The following is an 18,238-nucleotide window of genomic DNA, read 5'->3' on the forward strand; positions in this document are numbered from 1 at the left end:
ACAAAAGTGAGAAACATCAAAAGAAGAGCCTTGAATGTCTTTCAAGAAGCCTGGAGAACTGTTCCTGAAGGACTGTAAGAAGTTACAAAAAGCGTGCCTAAGAGATCAAGCTGCAGTGGTCATACTAAACTTTCAAGCTCTTTAGAATGCACCTATATCCTATTTTTAAAATATTAAATAATTAGGGGTGGCTGAAGACTTTTGCACAGTACTGTATGAAGCACTATAAAACATCAGAAGTGATCAATAGCTCACAGACAATTTAAAAACTGCATGAAATGATGTGTGGAACGCTAAACCCAACGTTTTACTACATGATGAGATGTTTATTTCACACTACTGTAGCAGCTGCCTTCACAGTCAAACCGTTTACAAAATCATCCTAGTGCTAGTGCAGTCATTTACAAGACATCAGGGGCAGTGAAGTGCACATTAACAGTAGAAACTTTTTCACATGGCTTCTAGTTCTGCTTGATGGGTCATATCTGCGAAGACTCCAGCCACAGCGAGGAGCTCTTTACTCGTGCCTGCTGAGAGTCCTGCTTCAGCAGCGCCGTCACTGCGCCCTCTATCTTTGACATCCATACTCTCTGGTGGGGAAAAAATGTTTAGAAAGAGAAATATCAGATTTACCAGTTTGATTAACTGATAATATTATAAATTGTATAGTTTATTATTTCTTTGTAATGTTTGTTGCTGTAAGCTGTCCTAAACAGCTTCACACAAGTAAGATTAAACAATACAGCAATTTATTTTTATTTTCCTATACATTGTTCATCTAAACCAAAATAACAGAAACCTTTAAAAAGATTAAATGTATAGCTATGAATTTTTTACTATAAATAAATCTGAACAGACATGCATACAAACTGAATTTAGAAATCATTTAAAATATTTTAGCTTCACTTTCAGGCCTCTGAAGAGTTCACATCTTGCAATGATGTTTTGCACAAGGCAGAAATGTTTGGATAAACTTATGACACATTGTTCTTCTGAACATAATGTGATCTGTGTCCTGCATGCTCTCTTTGGAAACATTTCAGGTATTCACAGTTGAATTGATCTACCTTGACAGCCTCTGACGCAGCTTGCAGGATGAATGCACCAATACACTGTTGGTAGCGGTTCTGGTGCATTACTATGAAAGAATGAGGCAACCCCGATGCTGTCAAGAAAGTACAAATGCTTTCATTTAATAACACCAATGCACCACATGGCATGCAAACATAAACAGAGAGACGTGACCCTGAAGGATATTTTGATTCTGTTGACTGCTTTGCTACGATGTGCTACAAACATGTATTTTATAAAAAATGGGTTTAGAGCTAGAAAACTCAATTAGTTGAATCTTAAAAATTTTACTTACAGGAGGCATTAAGTTGATCGATGTTTCTAAGTTGGAGTCGATCTAGAGAGATTGGCTGGTCGAGAACCGTGAAGGTGCATCCCTCCTTCAGCATCTGATCCAGCTCCAGGTTTTTCAGAGGATTCTGCTCTGGACCTATGGACCTCTGCACAGGATGTCAGGACATATATATGAAGTTATGAGGGATATGTAGTTAAGGCATCCTTGCACTAAATATCTATCACTAGCCTAGGTTAGAGTGAGCAAAGGTTAATGAGTGACCCACCTTCTTGTTTCTCTTCATCTTTGTAATCAGCAAGAATTCATCAAAGAGGAACATATAGACGTCTATGAGCTTTGCGTTCTCTGGGAATTAACCACAGAAAGACGACGTAAAGTTTTTAGTCAATTCGAAGCAGGAAGCGTGTGAAATGTGTTGGATTTATGCCAGCTGACACACCTGTGAGGACGAGTTTCCCTTCGTGCAGCAGACTCCTGTGAGAAATCAGATTATCCAGTGTGACAGCCTTCAGAAGATGTTTCAGATTCTAAAAGAAAGAAAGTCACATTAGAAAACATTTTCACCTTTTAGCGCTTTTCAGACACATCGGTCTTTCCATTAATCTGACAGCAACTCAGCATGTTGGCTTCTGAATGAGCACCCTGGCCCTCTACTAGTAACATGTACATATCACTTTAAGCATAGCACGTCTTAACTGCATACTATTGGATTAATAAATAGGTATGCGCATGATAGCGAAAGAGCAAGTCACTCGTGTCTAATTTAAGATGCATCTTTGGTATTTCAAATGCAGATGAGCTGTCTGTATGAGGGCTACAGGTAGCTGCTGCAAACAGGTAGCACACAAAAACAAACACGTTCACATAAACAGATGACAATGGCGGAAAGAACTAAATGTTCAAAACTGTGGTCACATTTAACTACGGTTACATGCTGACACTACCAGTACCACGGGTGTAAATAAGTATTGTCAGCACTGACGATAGTTAAATGCTCACAATACTTATATGCAACAAGTCATTTACATGTAAGACTTACACATCGCAACTCTCTACCACTGCTATCTGTGTTCACTTCAGTTCAGGTTTGTTTATATAGCACCATATCACAATAGTCGACACACTGTCTTACAGACTACCTCAACTTTTGTGTGGACACAGTCGCCCCTGCTAAGACGGTACGGTGTTATCCTAATAACAAACCGTGGGTAACACAGGAAGTCAAAGCTGTCCTCAACATGAAGAAGAAGGCTTTCAGGAGCAAAGTGAAGGAGGAGATGAAAGCAGCACAGCGGGAGGTGAAACGCTGCCTGAGGGAAGCAAAGGACACCTACAGGAGGAAGGTGGAGCAGAAGTTGGAGAGGAACAATATGAGGGAGGTCTGGAATGGTGTGAAAACCATCACAGGCCACAACACCAAGAAAAGCACAGTGGGGGGGACTGTGGAGAAGGCAAACGAACTCAACAACTTCTTCAACAGGTTTGACCAGCCCACAACCCCCCCACCCTCACCTTCACTACAGAGTCCTCTCCCCACTCTCCTGCCTCCCTCGCTTCCCCCCCTTCCTGACACCATGACACCCCCCTCCTCCAATCCCTCTCTCAGCAGCAAGACATCTCCCCCCCCTCCCCTCCTCCCAAACATCTCCCAGTGTCACAGTGGATCAGGTCAGGAGGCAACTGAGGAAGCTTCGCCCCAGAAAGGCAGCAGGCCCAGACAAGGTGTGTCTTAGGATGCTAAAGGCGTGTGCTGCTGAACTTGGGGAGCCGCTACAACGAGTCTTCAACCTCAGTCTGCGACTGGGGAGAGTGCCCGCCCTATGGAAGACATCCTGCATCGTCCCGGTCCCCAAAAAGAACCGGCCCAATGAGCTGAATGACTTCCGACCGGTGGCACTGACGTCACATCTTATGAAGACTCTAGAGCGGCTCTTCCTCAACCTCCTCCGACCACAGGTACAACATGCCCAGGACCCACTACAGTTTGCATACAAGGTGGGTGTCGGAGTGGAGGATGCCATCCTGTACCTCCTACACAGAGCCCACTCACACCTGGATGGGGGAAAAGGCACGGTCAGGATACTGTTTCTTGACTTTTCCAGTGCCTTTAATACCATCCGGCCCTGTATGCTTCAGGAAAAACTGAACAGGATGGAGGTGGACCCCTGCCTGGTGGCTTGGATCTCCGACTACCTCACCGACAGACCACAGTACGTCAGGCTGAAGGACATCACGTCTGACACAGTGGTCAGCAGCACAGGAGCACCACAGGGAACTGTGCTGTCCCCTCTTCTCTTCACCCTGTACACCTCTGACTTCTGCTACAACTCTGAATTATGCCATATTCAGAAGTTTGCAGATGACACGGCCATCATGGGGTGTATCTGGGATGATCAGGAAGAGGAGTACAGAAGTCTGGTGAGGAACTTTGTCGCATGGAGTCACACAAACCACCTGCAACTCAACACCTCAAAGACTAAGGAACTGGTTGTGGACTTCGGGAGGTCCAGAGAAGGTCCACTGCCAGTTCAGATAGAGGGGGAGGAGGTGGAGGTGGTCAACAAGTACAAGTACCTCGGGCTGTGGGTGGACAATAAACTGGACTGGTCATGCAACACAGAGCACCTGTATAAAAAAGCCCAAAGCCGACTGTACTTCCTCAGGAGGCTGAGGTCTTTTAACATCTGCAGGAAGCTCCTGAGGATGTTTTACCAGTCAGTGGTTGCTGGAGTACTTTTCTATGCTGTGGTGTGCTGGGGGAGCAGCACAGCAAAGAGGGACTCATCCAGGCTGGAGAAACTGATCAGGAGGGCTAGCTCTGTGGTCGGCATGAAGCTGGACACTCTGGTGACAGTGGCAGAGAAAAGGACATTAAAGAAACTGATTGGGCATCCTCTGCACACGGCCATAAACAACCAGAAGAGTCTGTTCAGTGACAGGTTGCTTCTCCCCAAGACAAGAACTAACAGACTTAAAAACTCCTTTGTCCCACACGCCATCAGACTGTTTAACTCCTCTCTGGAGGGGAGAGGGAGGGGAAACAGGAGGACAAAGGAGGGGGGAACAACTAAGCTGTAGTGCCTCTGCACCTCACTGTACAATACCTTGTGCAATACTTTTTGTAAATAGTCAACAGTGCAATAGACTCAATACTTGAAATGTGCAATTCACTTGTATTTTTATTTTTTATTCCTATTTATTCTATTTATCCCCTTTGGATATTTTATTTATATTTGTCTCTGTATTTATATATATGTGTGTGTGTGTGTGTGTGTGTGTGTGTGTGTGTGTGTGTGTGTGTGTGTGTATATATATATAACAGTTCTGTAACTGTAACTTTGGTCGTTGCTGTGCTTTTTTTGGAAGTCGAATTTCCCAGAGGAACCCACCCGAGGGATTAATAAAGTTCTATCTTATCTTATCTTATCTTATCTTATCTTATCTTATCTTATCTTATCTTATCTTATCTAGTCCTCCTCAAGGCAATTTATGCTTTACTATATAACTTGCAATGTAAAAGCAAAGACTACAACAATTATACAGTCCCCCTATGAGCAGGCACTTGGGAAAAGCTTTCTTTTAACAAGAAGAAACCTCCGGATCAGAACCAGGCTCACTGAGGGGCAGCTATCAAGGAACTGGTTCATGGTGAGGAGAAAGAGAAGAGAAAAAAAAATCTGACAGGACAAAACACAAATTTCGGAAGAGAATGTGTGTCACAGTGTATGACAGGAAATCTCCCAGAAGCCTGTAGCAGCAAAACTATAGCAGCAACTATAAGTTAACTTTTCAAAAAGGAATGTTTTAATCAGTTTAGAAGGTATCTGTCTTCCAAATACAAACTGGGAGGTGGTTTCACAGTAGAAGCTCTTTCCCCATACAACTGTTGGGTGGGCTGGTCCCATTAAAACAAAAGGGAAAAAAATAAGTGCATTTACACACATGCAAGTTTCTCTCCTCTGGTGTCTGAGTCTTTCTGTTTCACAGCGTGCTCTGCACCTGGATGACAGACTTATTACCTTAGTATAAGTGCTATGAAATCAAGCTATTCATTAACTGTCTTCCTTTCACTGCTCTCACTTACACCAAGTGTTTGCTGCTCTTTCTATTTCGCTCTGTATGCAAAGCCCATTCCCTTGCCACATGTACGGCAGAGAGAAAGTGAAGATAAAATAACTACAGATGAAGAGAATACAAACAGAAGTGTTAATCCACCTACAATGACAGGGAAGAAAGACTCTCTTGGAAAAAAGAAGAAGAAGAAGAATAGTGCCGCTGTCATCCTCCCATTCAAATTGAAGCTAATATTTAAAGATGTGAAACTGAACTATTATCAAATGACACTGTAAAACTCTAAATACTGCTATTCATTGCTTTCAGACCTGATTTTCTGATAATTTGATCAGTTTATCCGATGATCATCAGGCACTGGAGGATAAAGTGTTGGCACATCTGTGTGACACGTTGCTCTTTCAACACAGTTCCTGAAGACACAAACACACCCAAATAGCAATATATACACAAACACAGGACAGACCTCAGGGATGAAAGCACGCTTGTCCCTCTCCCATACAGGCAGCCAAACCAGGGCATCTCTCAACTGTTTCACTTTCTGGTAGTTATCCAGCCATTTGACCTTTCCTTCTAAATCACCTGTAAACAGAGAGGACAGGAGACTGAATGTCATTAAGGACAAAAACAGGTCCTCAGACTCAAATTGGTCACTGACAACTTCATTCATGTCTGACACGTCACACAAAACTCCTGCTACATTTCCTATGCCTTTTATTTTACGTAACATATACCTATGTAAAATATGCATTTTATAATGTACCAAAGTGCATAATGATTACATTCATTTATAATGCTATACAGTGATGCCATACATGGGCGTGACCATATCGTGAGAGATTTCAGCTGTCTCTGCTTTTACAGTAAATATCCCCCACACCCACAGAGGACTTTGGTCTACACATCCTAGCTGTGATTACAATACTCATTGTCACCTACGCTTTACACAATCATAACCTTTTAAAAGGTGTGGTAAAACACACCTTTTTAATGGTTATGGGACAAGGTTTAATTAAAGATTTCTGAACCCTGAGCAGTTTCGTTTGGTACGGTTATTTGTTCAACGCGGCAACATGACATTGAGTTGAACGGCTGTAGAACATTTCCCACAGCCTGTCCTTCCAGTTATATAATAAACCGCCAAAACAGGTCTGCAAGCAGAGGCTTGCAGTGAAAAATAAATGGTCAAGGCCTCCTGGCTGATATCCAAAGCATGCAACCTGTGTGCTGACAGGCACTGATACTAGCTGGCCTGTTTATGTTGACAGACTTACGTCCACTTAAAAAGCCCTTCTATCTAGATATGTTTGTAAACCACCAGGAGGCAAACACGTCGTGCTGAAGAAACACCTGAGTCATGATCAGCTGATTAACATTACTCAGACGCCTGACTCAAAACATTCATTTTGCAAGGTGACGAGACCTATGCAGGCGCTTTAATTTAGCAGGACTGAAACAGTAAAAGCAAATTTAGCCAAGCAGAGTCTCCTAATGAGGTCAGCCGAAATCAAAAGGAGAGCATTTTGATAACAGAAGGGAATTTTCGAATTCAGTGCTCACATATCGATTTATCCACTTGTTCTGCTATAAGTTCCAGCCCTCGGGCTTCGTCCTCCTTCTGGCATCTCTTTGCGATATTCCGCAACAGCAGCGGGTATCGAGTTAGCCTCTGCAGCGGTGCCACCAGCAGGTCACGCAGGTGAAGCCTTCGGCACTGCTTGCTCCTCTCACACCACTGAGGAGAAAAAAGGAGGGACAAAGAATGGGTACAGTGACAGAACGAGTGAGGTCAAATGTTTGAAAGGACTTGACTTTGTAGGGAAGGAGGGAGAGGATGGGCAGTGAAATGCCTGTGAGAAGAAATTATATGTAAGACCAAACACAGTGACAGTTCCAGCAAACACGCCAGCATGATGACAGGGAAAGTTACACAAGGTACAAACGGTGACATTCCTCCCATTGGCAGGCTGCTGTGACACTGAACTGATTGTTTGCTATTTGGGCACCAATGCTCCTGTGAGTCCTCTCTCACATTGGCACACAACACCTGCTGCATTGTCATGGTTACACAGCGTCCTTCCCACTGTGCTGACTGGCACGCTCACACACACAGACACACACCAGTAAGACCTCTCCTGTACCTTCACGTAAGTCCCAAAGTCCTCTCTGGGCTTCAGACTGTCCAGATACAGAAGAGCCGTGGAGTAGTTGAGGCAATACGTCTGCAGGCAGTGGCATATGCTCTCCTGGAAAGCCTGCCAGCAGACAGTAGTGTTAGACAAACACTGGGATACAGGCTGCTGGGTCGCATCAGCTGTTAAGCTGCAGATAAACATATCGTAAAAAAGCACAAAGAGGATGCCGCATGCACACATGCACGCACAAAAATGTCCAGTGTGTGTTTGTAATGGCATACATGCGTCTAAGATTGTCCTGTGATGTTTCTGTTAAACTTTTAATAATTTTATGTAATTGTAACTAGAGTTAGGTAACCTTTTCCCTTCTCAGCGAGCTTTGAAGATGCCATATTTTCAACACGCTCTTGTCATGAGAGAAAGGAAGATGGAACAGATAATAACAAAGCACATACGTAGATTTCAAAGTACAGTTTAAATGCAAGCATGCTAAATTTGGTCAGTGAGAGCATCGTGAAAGAAAGAAAGTAAATTCAGCTGTGTATTTGTGTTCTCATAAAAAACATCTGCATTAAGGGGACACTTTCCCAGGCACTAGTTATCACACTTGATTATTGGGCTATAAGACTCTGTGGAATGTGTTTTGTCCATGTGAGCAGCTAGAAATCTAGTCCAGCTTGAAGCTGTCGATTTTAGAGCAGGAGCTTCTCTCAGTCCATGGTGATGTAAAACGCTTGTGCAGTTACCAGTTCATAGCAGGCTGGAGCCTCGGTGGTTCCTAAGTTGTTCTTGAACATCCTAAACAAATTCCTCTCATGTGGCTATGCTTAAAGGCCAGGTATGTGCCAACAAACCAAGCAATTTAAATGAACTCAAATTCCACCCTAACGAGCGATTAAATACCTGTATGTGCATTTTTAATCCCGTGTGGATTAGAGAAAATCCAAAATAAAGTCCAACTTGTGTACCCAGTTCTTGTTTTTTGAAGTCATTAAAGATATATGCTATACAATCAGCCTACCCTGGAAAATGAACAGTCCAAAGAAATCATAAAAAATTACCAAAAAATGATCAGTGTACTTAAATGTTTGACCTCAACTGTACGAGAATATTACATTTTGGCTTTTCTGCACATTATATCAAGTCCAGCTGATCCTTAATAGCTAGAAGAAAATAAGAATGCTTCCCAAATAAGAGCTTAAGGTTAATAAATTCAAACTATGCAGCTATTTTTCAAGTCTTTGAAAAAAAAAGCTGTTTATGAAAATACTTTAAGGATTATATAATAATTAATCCAGATGAGCATATCATTCATACTTTTTCTATCTATTTTGATTGTCTTATCAGCGGGATAGTGAACACTGCTGTCACAGAGTCCAAATGTGAATCAAACTTGCCTTCCCCAGCAGATCCAGCAGGGTGGGACTGCCACCCTCAGTAATCTCCAACATGTTCTTGATAACGCGGAGGAGGCTGTTTAGGAAACCTGAGCTCACCTGGAGCAGAAAACAGTGTCAAATGTCACCACAGGGCCATGTGACATTTTTATAATATCACCGAGGTATTATGTTAAGATAATTGTTAACAAAGGTTTTTTACACCACATTATTTTTTGCTGACCATTAAATAAGCTTTAAATAAAAAGCTAGCATTTTAAAATAATACAGCTGTAACGACTCATCATTAGCCCTTTCATAGTAACTTTATGTTGATGTGACACCAAACCATGTTGTTTTAAGGATATGAAAGCAACTGTTGTTAAAAATGATTTACACAAACTCCTCATGCAAATGATTTGCATCATTTCTCACCAGGCAAAGCTCATTGAGATTCGCAAACAGCCTCCATGAGTCAATATCAGTCAGGCAGTTGGTCACCTGCAGGTTTGTGAGCGTAGCCGAAAACACCTGAGAGGCACAAAGAAAGCAGAAAGAGAATAGGTTCAAGGTCTCTCTCATGCCAGCATTAAATTTCAAATCCACTGGTGGAAAGACGGGAAAATCCAAAGAGACTTTTACACGAACTCCAAAGGCGGGAATTCAGTGAGAAGAATACAAAGAAGCAGGTGTTCAGTTGCATTTGGGTTTGGTCTATTTATTTGTGATCCTGTGTGTGTTTTTGTGATTGTGTGTATGTGTGCATTGTGAGGCTCTGTAGGGAAAGAGTCACCTCTTTGAGAACCATGAGTTGATCCATGAAGTAAACACACTCGCTGGTGAAGAGCTCCCAGATGGTCTCTTGTCTCTTGAAGCCCTGCGGGTCAGAGGAAGCACTGACCTGGGAAGACTGGTCTTGCAGGAACTCAGCCAGAGCGTAGTCCTGCTCACAGATACACAAAAAGACAAGAAGCTATAACTCAAAGTAAAGGCTGCATCCTCCACAGAAATCTCAGCAAACGTGTTTATTTTATGGCTGTAAATTTCCATCTGCCACTATTATAGATTCAGGAGTACATCAGTGTTTGTTTGTGTACATATACAGGTCGACTTGTGTAGTCACTGCCTAGAAATTCTGGTTCTTACACAGTCTGTGTCATTCAAACATTGTAGGAGCTTCCATGTAACTGTCAGCTTCTCATTTCTGAGTCATCTGGCAAACACTGAGTTGTATTTGACTTGGGAATCTGGATGGCTAAGCCTGGATCACAAAGTCAGTGAACGTACAGAACCAACACGATGATTTACAAAACAAACAGCAGCTAATAGCGCTCATTTCTTGCCTTATATCTCTGAAGCTCCAAGTTTCTCCAGTCTTGAATCTGTGCAGTTGAGAGATATTTCTCAATATCTGACACCGTGCATGTCTGCGGCTTGCCTTTACTCTGAAAGGGAAAAAAAAATTAGGCAACACATTAGGCAGATTTTTAGGGCTGTGCACTAGCCAAGAAAAAAGGGTGTGTGCCTAATTGTTGTTAATATCTGTTCACATAACAACCCAGCAGTTTCAAAACTAAATTAACAAGTTTGGCTCAAGTTCTGCATTTCAAGTGTTGACCAATTACAAAAAGCTGTGTGGGCCAAAAGGGATAAGAGGAAACACACTAATCTGCTTTGGGAAGTGGGTCAGAGAACAATGTCCAAACCAATTGCTCACTCCTAAAACAAAGTACATCAAAACAAATTACAAGCATGCCACTGGCACCAGTCACACACATCGATGACTAGCAGAAATACAAATGCACTTACCGTACTACGCCTCGAAAAAGGCCACTTTGACTTCTTGGTATCTGTAAAAGTTGTGACAGTGAAAAGAAGCGTGAGCATTTTAAGTTATACGCACATGACAGTGCCAATCACAGCTTGCTGAAAATGTCAAAAAAATCTTTTGTTTTTTGTAAAGTGACCACCACAAGTTCTGTCCTTTTGCTTTTTTTAAATTCTAGAAATACAAATAATGCTCCCTTTACGACACAACAACACTAGACTGATGTCTACTCATAACTCTATATAGCACTTTCAAACAGATTATCTCTAGTCTGTCTGTTTTATAGGTGTGTAGATAAAGTTATAAACCACACTTTTAGTAAAGATGTAATAATAAAATAAGATGTAACTTACAATAATCTTGACTTTGAATAAATTTAATGCTATAAAACCATTACCTTCATTATAAAAAAGTAATTATAATCATTAATGAACTTAGTTTGAGGTTTGAAATTCAGCTAAAAAAACAAACTTTTATTAAAGTACTAAATTAAACATTTAGTCAAAGTAGCTTTCAAGTATTTCAATAATCAATAATGGTGGGGAAAAAACATTTTGCAGTATTTTTGTAGTATTTTTACTTGCATCTAAACAGGAATACCAAATAAATATAATTTAGTCATAAATTTAAATAGTCTGAGAATACTATAAACAGGAAGGCTCATCTCATGCACCATCATCTGACATAACGTTAGCCGAGCAAACTTAATTGATATCAAAGTGATTAGCAGATTGACTCTGCATTAGGGTAACATTTATGGGAGGTTTTATTGATGGTGTTGGTATGCTTAGCAACCTCATTTTGCAGCCAAAAAACATAAGTGAAGTGAGATAACTTTATCTTTGTGTTACTGGATAAAACAGGTACGGATGTAATTAGCAGATACTCAGGATATCGCATGCCTAAAAATTGCGATGATATTGTATGGTGGCGTGCCTGGTGAGTCCCACGTCTAAAAATAAAAAGTTCATGGAAATTCATAAAGTAAACTGAAAAAAAAAATCTAGCTGTTGTACACACATTTGAGTCGATCACCATAACAACAAGAAAGGACACGATACAACCAAGCAGGAAGCAGGAAGTTCATTTTGCTGTGAAGCATTACAACAATAGACATATTGACTCAATAACAGACCCATACTAGTTCATGAGCAAGCATCACCTAAACAGAGGGCAGACTGCAATCTGCTGGGACTGACAGAGGTACCTGCGAAGTTTGAGTCATTTAGTAAGTCAGCTGCTCCATTGGACACGAAAAGATCTCCTGGAGAAACATCCAAGCCGGGCAAACTCACGACGACGGAGCTCCGTCTCCTCTGATAAAGCCTGAGGACACAAAAGCGGACAGGTGGACAATTTAAGATGGAAAAAAATCCAAATACGCAAACAAAGAAAAGACAAAACAACCAAAAAAAACAAAAACGAGTTCTTCATACTAAGAAGAAAAGCTCATCAGACATCAGAAATGTACAGTTCAATGATTATTACTCCATTGTAAGTGTATTATATTCTAAAAGAATGGAAATCATACAAGCAACAGGAAATTACAGAATTCCTATTTGTGGTTTTACATTGTTGGGATACCACTGAAATACCATCCGCATTGTGCAGCAACCCGGCGATTAACATAGGATAAGTGTTATGTGTCTGGTTATCCGTGGATAGATGCTTGTTAATGGATCGCCCTATTTGTGTGGAAGGAGGCAAGCTGTCAGTGTGTGCCAGTTATAATCCGCTTGGTCTGCTTTTCATAGCTAGTAACTGAGGCATGGCTGTGGCTGGAAAAACACAGGCCTGCCTCTCAGCCTCAGGCAGGGCTTAAACGGCCACTGTTCTCAAGTGTTTTGACTTATCCTCTGCTGCTGCTGCACTTCTGGGATTATTGCTGAAAGCAAAAATGGACGTTCACATGTTGAAATTAAAAATTAAAAGCCCAGTGATAAATCTTCATAAGCAATGGAAGCTGACCCTGGAATATGCAGGCTAAATATCCAGAAAGGGCACGGCCATGGAAATGTTTTCATTTGTTGTAAAAGCCCAAAAGGAGGAACTTGATTGGTGACAGCATGACATTAAACCGTCCCAATGCTAAATAGACAACTGCAGTCGTTAAACATGACTGCATACAGCCATAAAAAAGGACACAAGGTTCTGCTAAAGCTAAGGCTCACTTTGAACACGCTGACACTGATCGACAAGCGGTCAGTGACCCACGTCAACACTCTGCGGTTTGGCTTTTAAATATTTTAGTGCCTTTGACTTCAAAAAGGAGAATTTAAGCAGGAATCAGTAGTGATGAAAGTAACAGATTAAGGGCAGATAACAGCAACACACAATGTGGCTAAAAACCATAAGGAAGTGTGACTGACAGATGAGGGCTAATGCCCCTGTTTAGATTGACAATACAATACAGTGGAGCAGAAGTAAAAGCAAGGGGAAGAAAATGCAGGAACAATTTATGTAAAACTTCTTCATTAGATTGAAGGAGGAAGTGTTCTTCCCCTCACGGTGCAACACATCCCCTCACACAGGACCTGCATTCTTGCTGCTGTGGCTGCACAGTTGCAAAAGTACCCTACGAGACTAATTCGAGTGCACATGTAGGCCACATAGCTGCAGGGCCAACTCATACACTTGGAGGATAAGTCAGTCTACAACTGAGCGGGGGTAACCTGGTACGTTTTTCCTCTAGGACACTTTTGTTCAACTGTGAAAGCACCAACTGTTCTTCGCTCTCACTGGATGGGCCGTTTTCTTCCTGGTAAACTGATACGACACCCACGTCCAGATCAATGTAAAGATGCTGAACAGAGAGACAGATAACAGTCGGCAGTAGCACCTGAGGGGACATGTGGCATGAAAGGTACGATTACCTCTTCATACCAGGCCAGTGTCGCCTTGCAGTTCATTCCACAGCATCCTCACAATGACATCCTGTTGGTTTGTGGCAGCTCAGAAAGCTTTCTCTTTGTCCGCCTCTCTGCTACAGAGAGCACTTGTAAAAATGGCCGCTTTGTTCATGCATAACAAGAGAAATAATGATGCTCCCAAACAAGACTGTCCCAACCAAGGCTCGCAAAGGCCCGGTCACTGTAAGAGGCACAGTGCCAGGGTGTAATTACAGGGACAATCGCTGCCTAATTATCCGGTGAGGGGAAGAGCCTGGACGCCTATTAGGAGGGGTGTGGGCGGCAGTAAGGGAAAACAGCCTTAATGAGCCCATACATAACCATAGGACTCTCAAAACTTAACCCACCAAGCTTATGAAGCATTAACAAAGACACGAGTGACAATGAGTGCACAACAGGGATCCTCAAAGCAAAGGTCCAATCATCCTCGCTTGCTCTCAAGCACCAAGAGAGCACACAACTCAGAGGCACTCTGACATGTTGTAGCTCGGATTTTGGGTTGTTTTTGTGAGCAGGTGAAACAGAAGGACAAAAATAAAAAAAGAAACCATATGTGACAGCTGTATCCGTTCCAGGAAGAGTTTTACGATAGGGTAACACAGACAACATGCAAAACAGTCCAAGGTACACTTACCTATCATGGCAGGATTCCTTCTCCTGTAAGAAAAAAGAACTTTGTTAGTGACCTCATCTTTCCAAATCAGCAGTTATACTACACGCCACATCGACACTGTCTCACTCCACAGTCAGGACCAAGCAGAGGGTTCACAGACCTCCTGCCGCTAACAACACCACTATATCACTTTCAAAGACATTCAAATTTGAATCTGTATTTTAAGTGGTCGCTTGCATTCAAAAGCCTCTGATATTGGAGGAGAATGCCGGTGCTCTATTGAGGATCGGCTCGCTTGAATACCGTGAGCTGATGAATAGATCTCCCCATTATCTTTTTCCATCGCTCACTGACCCCTCCATTATTAGGTGACTGCTGACTGCGGTGAATAGGGGCCCGAGGAGAGCACTTCCCAGGGCTCTCCAGGCAGTGGGCTTGGTCAGAGCTGTCAGTGCATGTAACTGCTGATTCATTTGCTGTCAAAAGCTTGCATTGTGAGTGACCACTGCGGGAGGCAAGGCCAATTGAGGGAATGAAGGTTTTCCTCAAGGAAGGAATGTGCAACCATTTAATTTTTAGACTTTGCCAAAAAAGAAAAAAAATCTGCAGTAGATTACAGGAAATTTATGTGTGGTGATGGGGAAGAGGTTGGTGTGAAGGTTATGAAAAATTGTCTTTTTCCTGAGTAAATATGCAAACACTAAATTTACAAATACGTGGTAAAAGCTCACCTGAACTTCATCCTCAGGAAATCCATTGTCTTTAATAAGAAAAGGATGAGCACTGTGACATTCTTGTTCCACAGAAGTGATACTGTTGTCAAAAGTCTTTGATCTATGCGATCTGCTTCGCTGTTGGCCTGAGGATGACACTGGCTGATGATCGGCCTCCCCGTCAGAGAGTGGGCTCGCTGCAAGAGGTGAATCTACTCGGTGTCCTGGTGACAGGGGACTTATGGGGGATCCCGTGCTTGCAGATGATTGCTCTTCCTGAGTGCTCCCCATCCTGTGAGGCTCTCTAAAATCTATCTGAGGACGTCGGGTGCTCCTCATCCTCCTCAAGGTGGGAGATGTGGAGATACGTCCAGGAGCCTGGCGGTCAAACTGAAAGAAAGGTGGAGCCGAGTTGTCTGGGTTTACCAAAGACAAATGTCTCATTTTGGAGTGTGTCCGTTTGAGATCTATGTGCATTATGACTGGGTTACTGGTCTGGCTCTCTTTGTGCTCAAAAGATGGCGAGTCCGTTTGCGTCTCAGCATCCGCCACACCTGTTGTGACAACTTCATTTTCAGCCCATTCGATGTAGCTCCAGTCCAGCTTCTTTTCATTGTCCGTGTCCTTATCCTGCAGAATAACATGCTGTAGAGAAGACATTGCAACCTCAAAGGCATTGTAGGGCTGCATAGATCAGGAAATGTGTAATCTTATAGTCTGATTTTTTTTCTCCTTCCACTCGAGCTCAGATGATAATCCTACATTCCAGTCACCGTTCACATCGCTTTACTTCTCCTGATTCTGCTGGGAAAAGATGAGAGTTTGCCATCAGAAAAAAGCAAATGAAACCAGGCACAAGCCTATATCCAAAAAATGAGTTTTAAAAGGTCAGCTGGCACTAAAGAAGCCCTGAAAATACATCGTGTGTTTATATAGTTTACGATACAGATGGAGTAGCTCACATATCCAACAGCAGAGTCACAGCACAGTGTGGCAATAGAGGTCTTGGCAATGTGGCGCTAAAGAGGCCATGCACCTTGCACTACCTCTACTGACTCAGGTTACCATCTGCTCCTGCTTTTGCATATTGATGTAGCCTTTTCTCCTTTTTACTATTTCGTTGTCCTAATGTACTACAACACTGCCTTTCACTGTTTACTCAAAGCCGAAAGAGCAGTTAACTCGGCACATCCACGAGCGGACAAAGGTTAAGGGAATAAAGACAAAAAAAGTATCGATTTAACCACATCAACGATTTGTCTTAATAATAAATAAACGCGTTAACGTGAAGAGAGAGACTGCACATGCGCCGAAAGAGGGAAAAAATTAACAAGCCTGGTTTACTTTCATCCTCCGGTGCCTCGCGACCACTCGGACCGACAGCTCGCGGTGAAGGCTGACCGAGGGGAGTCCTGCTGGATGTCTGGATACAAGGCCGAATATTAAGTTATTTCTTATTTGTTCCTCCAGAGTGGAGCTCCTACTGCTGGTCCGTGTAGAGAGAAGTGAAGGAAGGAGTGGAGCGTTTCATTGTTCAGAGCTGTGAAAGGTGCGACTGCTCTGCTCTGCTCTCTCTCTCTCTCTCTCCAGCCCAGTATGTCACACACAAGTTACACGAAGCCACCCGGTCAGTGTTTGCCTCACTAGTACACCTCATGTTAAATTATTGCCACCTACCTCTGTAACATGCGCAGTTCATTCAGATGCCTCAACTTTTTGGTAAGTGTAAGGATATAGACCACAACTGTGGATGTATTATTGTGAGCAAGTATCAGAAATTAATATCATATTAATTTCCATTAGAGACACTAGTTTTAGGTCTATGTATATTTAAAATAGTGTAATATTTAAAATATAATTTAGTTTGTTTTTTTCTGATGCTACATTTTTTAAAACCACTGCTTTTGATAAAAAAAAAAGTCCAGGATTTTTTTCCCCAGTCGGTGGAATAAAAATTTGTCAGCATAAAGTGCTGCTCCCAATTATGTTTATTCAGTTTAGGCTGTTAGCCTGTCACTGTCTGTGTGCCAGCATCAAATTAAGGAAAGCCTAACATTATGCAACCCACTCATTTCTTCTAGTTTCAGAAATAATCTTCATAATTTTTTTGTGTTATTACCATTATTATTTTAGTTATTAGTTAGCTTTGTATTGCACTGAATCACCATGAGGAACCAGTTATTGAAACCAGTATGAAACAGCAGTCGGTGGTGTTTATATTTAACACAGAGAAAGTGGAACAGCTGAATCACCTGTTGGTTCAATGAAGTGAACACTACGGGGCGATGTAGGGTGAATCATCTGAGCTGCATGAGCGACGTTTCCGGAGGAACTCTTTAAGATTGGGTCTTGCGCGCCCCCTGGTGTAAAAGAATGGGTAGTACATGAAACCGCCACAACTTTTCTTCCTCGTGAGCTCCTGCCACTCTTCCACTGCAGCTGATTTCCTGCTGCTGATTTAACTTTCCCAATAAAATGGGCAAATGACACTTTCATTTTAAGCCATTTCACATTCATGTGCCATAATGATCGTACATTCAGTACTGATTAAATTTAATTTAACACTATGGTCATAATAATTTTAGTCATTGTAAGAAGTTACTCTCAATAAAATAAAAGCACGGATTATTTCTAACTCTAACTCTAGGACAGCTGGATGGATCGAGTGTAATGTATCCTTTTTGAGTTGTGAATGACATAATTGTGTATGTTATTACGTTATTAGTACTGATACATAACTATGTTTTAACAGCACCATGGTGGTTTAGTTCAGTGGTTCTTAACCAAATGTAAATAGTTATGGCATAAGAAAGGGTGAACAAAAAGGAACAACAAGCACAAGTTTATATGATTCTTTAAAATATATGTCTTTTTTTGGTTAAATATTTTGTAATTTTACATTTTTATCCTCAAAGTTTGGAGGAGAAACATCTAATTAATGGAACTGATAACAAGTAAAAAGACACAAGCCAGAAAGTTTTTATTATTTTTTTTAAATTTGGGAACAACTGCTTTAAAGGTGTACTTTACCCCATAATTCCATGCCTATATCTTCTCTCATCTACAGTGCAGTTGATCCATCTAAATCAGTTTAGTGACAGTTGGGTTGTTTTAGAGAGAACAGCTGCAGAAATGTCTGAAATCTTCTGAATGTGATCTTTTAGATGGCTCTGACCTTGTGAAGCTCGCAGTCACAAGGAAGAAACAAATGAGCAAGTTTCATACCA

The 18,238-nt window shown here is 41.9% G+C and overlaps 2 protein-coding genes across 6 annotated transcripts in view; one reads left to right on the forward strand and one right to left on the reverse strand.

Annotated features, from left to right (window-relative positions):
* Window positions 1–267: 267 nt before the first annotated feature.
* plekhg7 (pleckstrin homology domain containing, family G (with RhoGef domain) member 7) lies at window positions 268–16,715 on the reverse strand. Of its 5 annotated transcripts, none has more exons than XM_082542815.1 (17): window positions 16,689–16,715; window positions 15,030–15,812; window positions 14,320–14,342; window positions 11,984–12,102; window positions 10,758–10,798; window positions 10,292–10,393; window positions 9,742–9,825; window positions 9,384–9,479; window positions 8,970–9,068; window positions 7,579–7,692; window positions 6,998–7,172; window positions 5,904–6,019; window positions 1,806–1,893; window positions 1,632–1,711; window positions 1,367–1,511; window positions 1,068–1,165; window positions 268–590 (listed from the first exon to the last, which is right to left on the reverse strand). In XM_082542815.1, the coding sequence occupies exons 2-17, from the start codon at window positions 15,699–15,701 to the stop codon at window positions 480–482; spliced, it is 2,163 nt and encodes a 720-aa protein (XP_082398941.1). In that variant the 5' UTR covers window positions 15,702–15,812; window positions 16,689–16,715; the 3' UTR covers window positions 268–479. The 5 variants fall into 5 exon arrangements, with proteins under 5 accessions (XP_082398941.1, XP_082398938.1, XP_082398937.1 ...); XM_082542812.1 differs by lacking the exon at window positions 16,689–16,715 and adding an exon at window positions 16,356–16,461 and having other exon boundaries at window positions 15,030–15,815; XM_082542811.1 differs by lacking the exon at window positions 16,689–16,715 and adding an exon at window positions 16,356–16,452.
* itpr2 (inositol 1,4,5-trisphosphate receptor, type 2) overlaps window positions 16,492–18,238 on the forward strand; it is a 60,667-nt gene continuing 58,920 nt past the window's right edge. Inside the window, exon 1 of the mRNA XM_082542810.1 lies at window positions 16,492–16,560. The gene's annotated coding sequence lies outside the window, so the exon portion shown is untranslated. The remainder of the gene's footprint in view (window positions 16,561–18,238) is intronic.

This window comes from Aulonocara stuartgranti (genome assembly GCF_965226115.1).
Source record: "Aulonocara stuartgranti genome assembly, chromosome: 7".
Lineage (NCBI taxonomy): Eukaryota > Metazoa > Chordata > Actinopteri > Cichliformes > Cichlidae > Aulonocara > Aulonocara stuartgranti.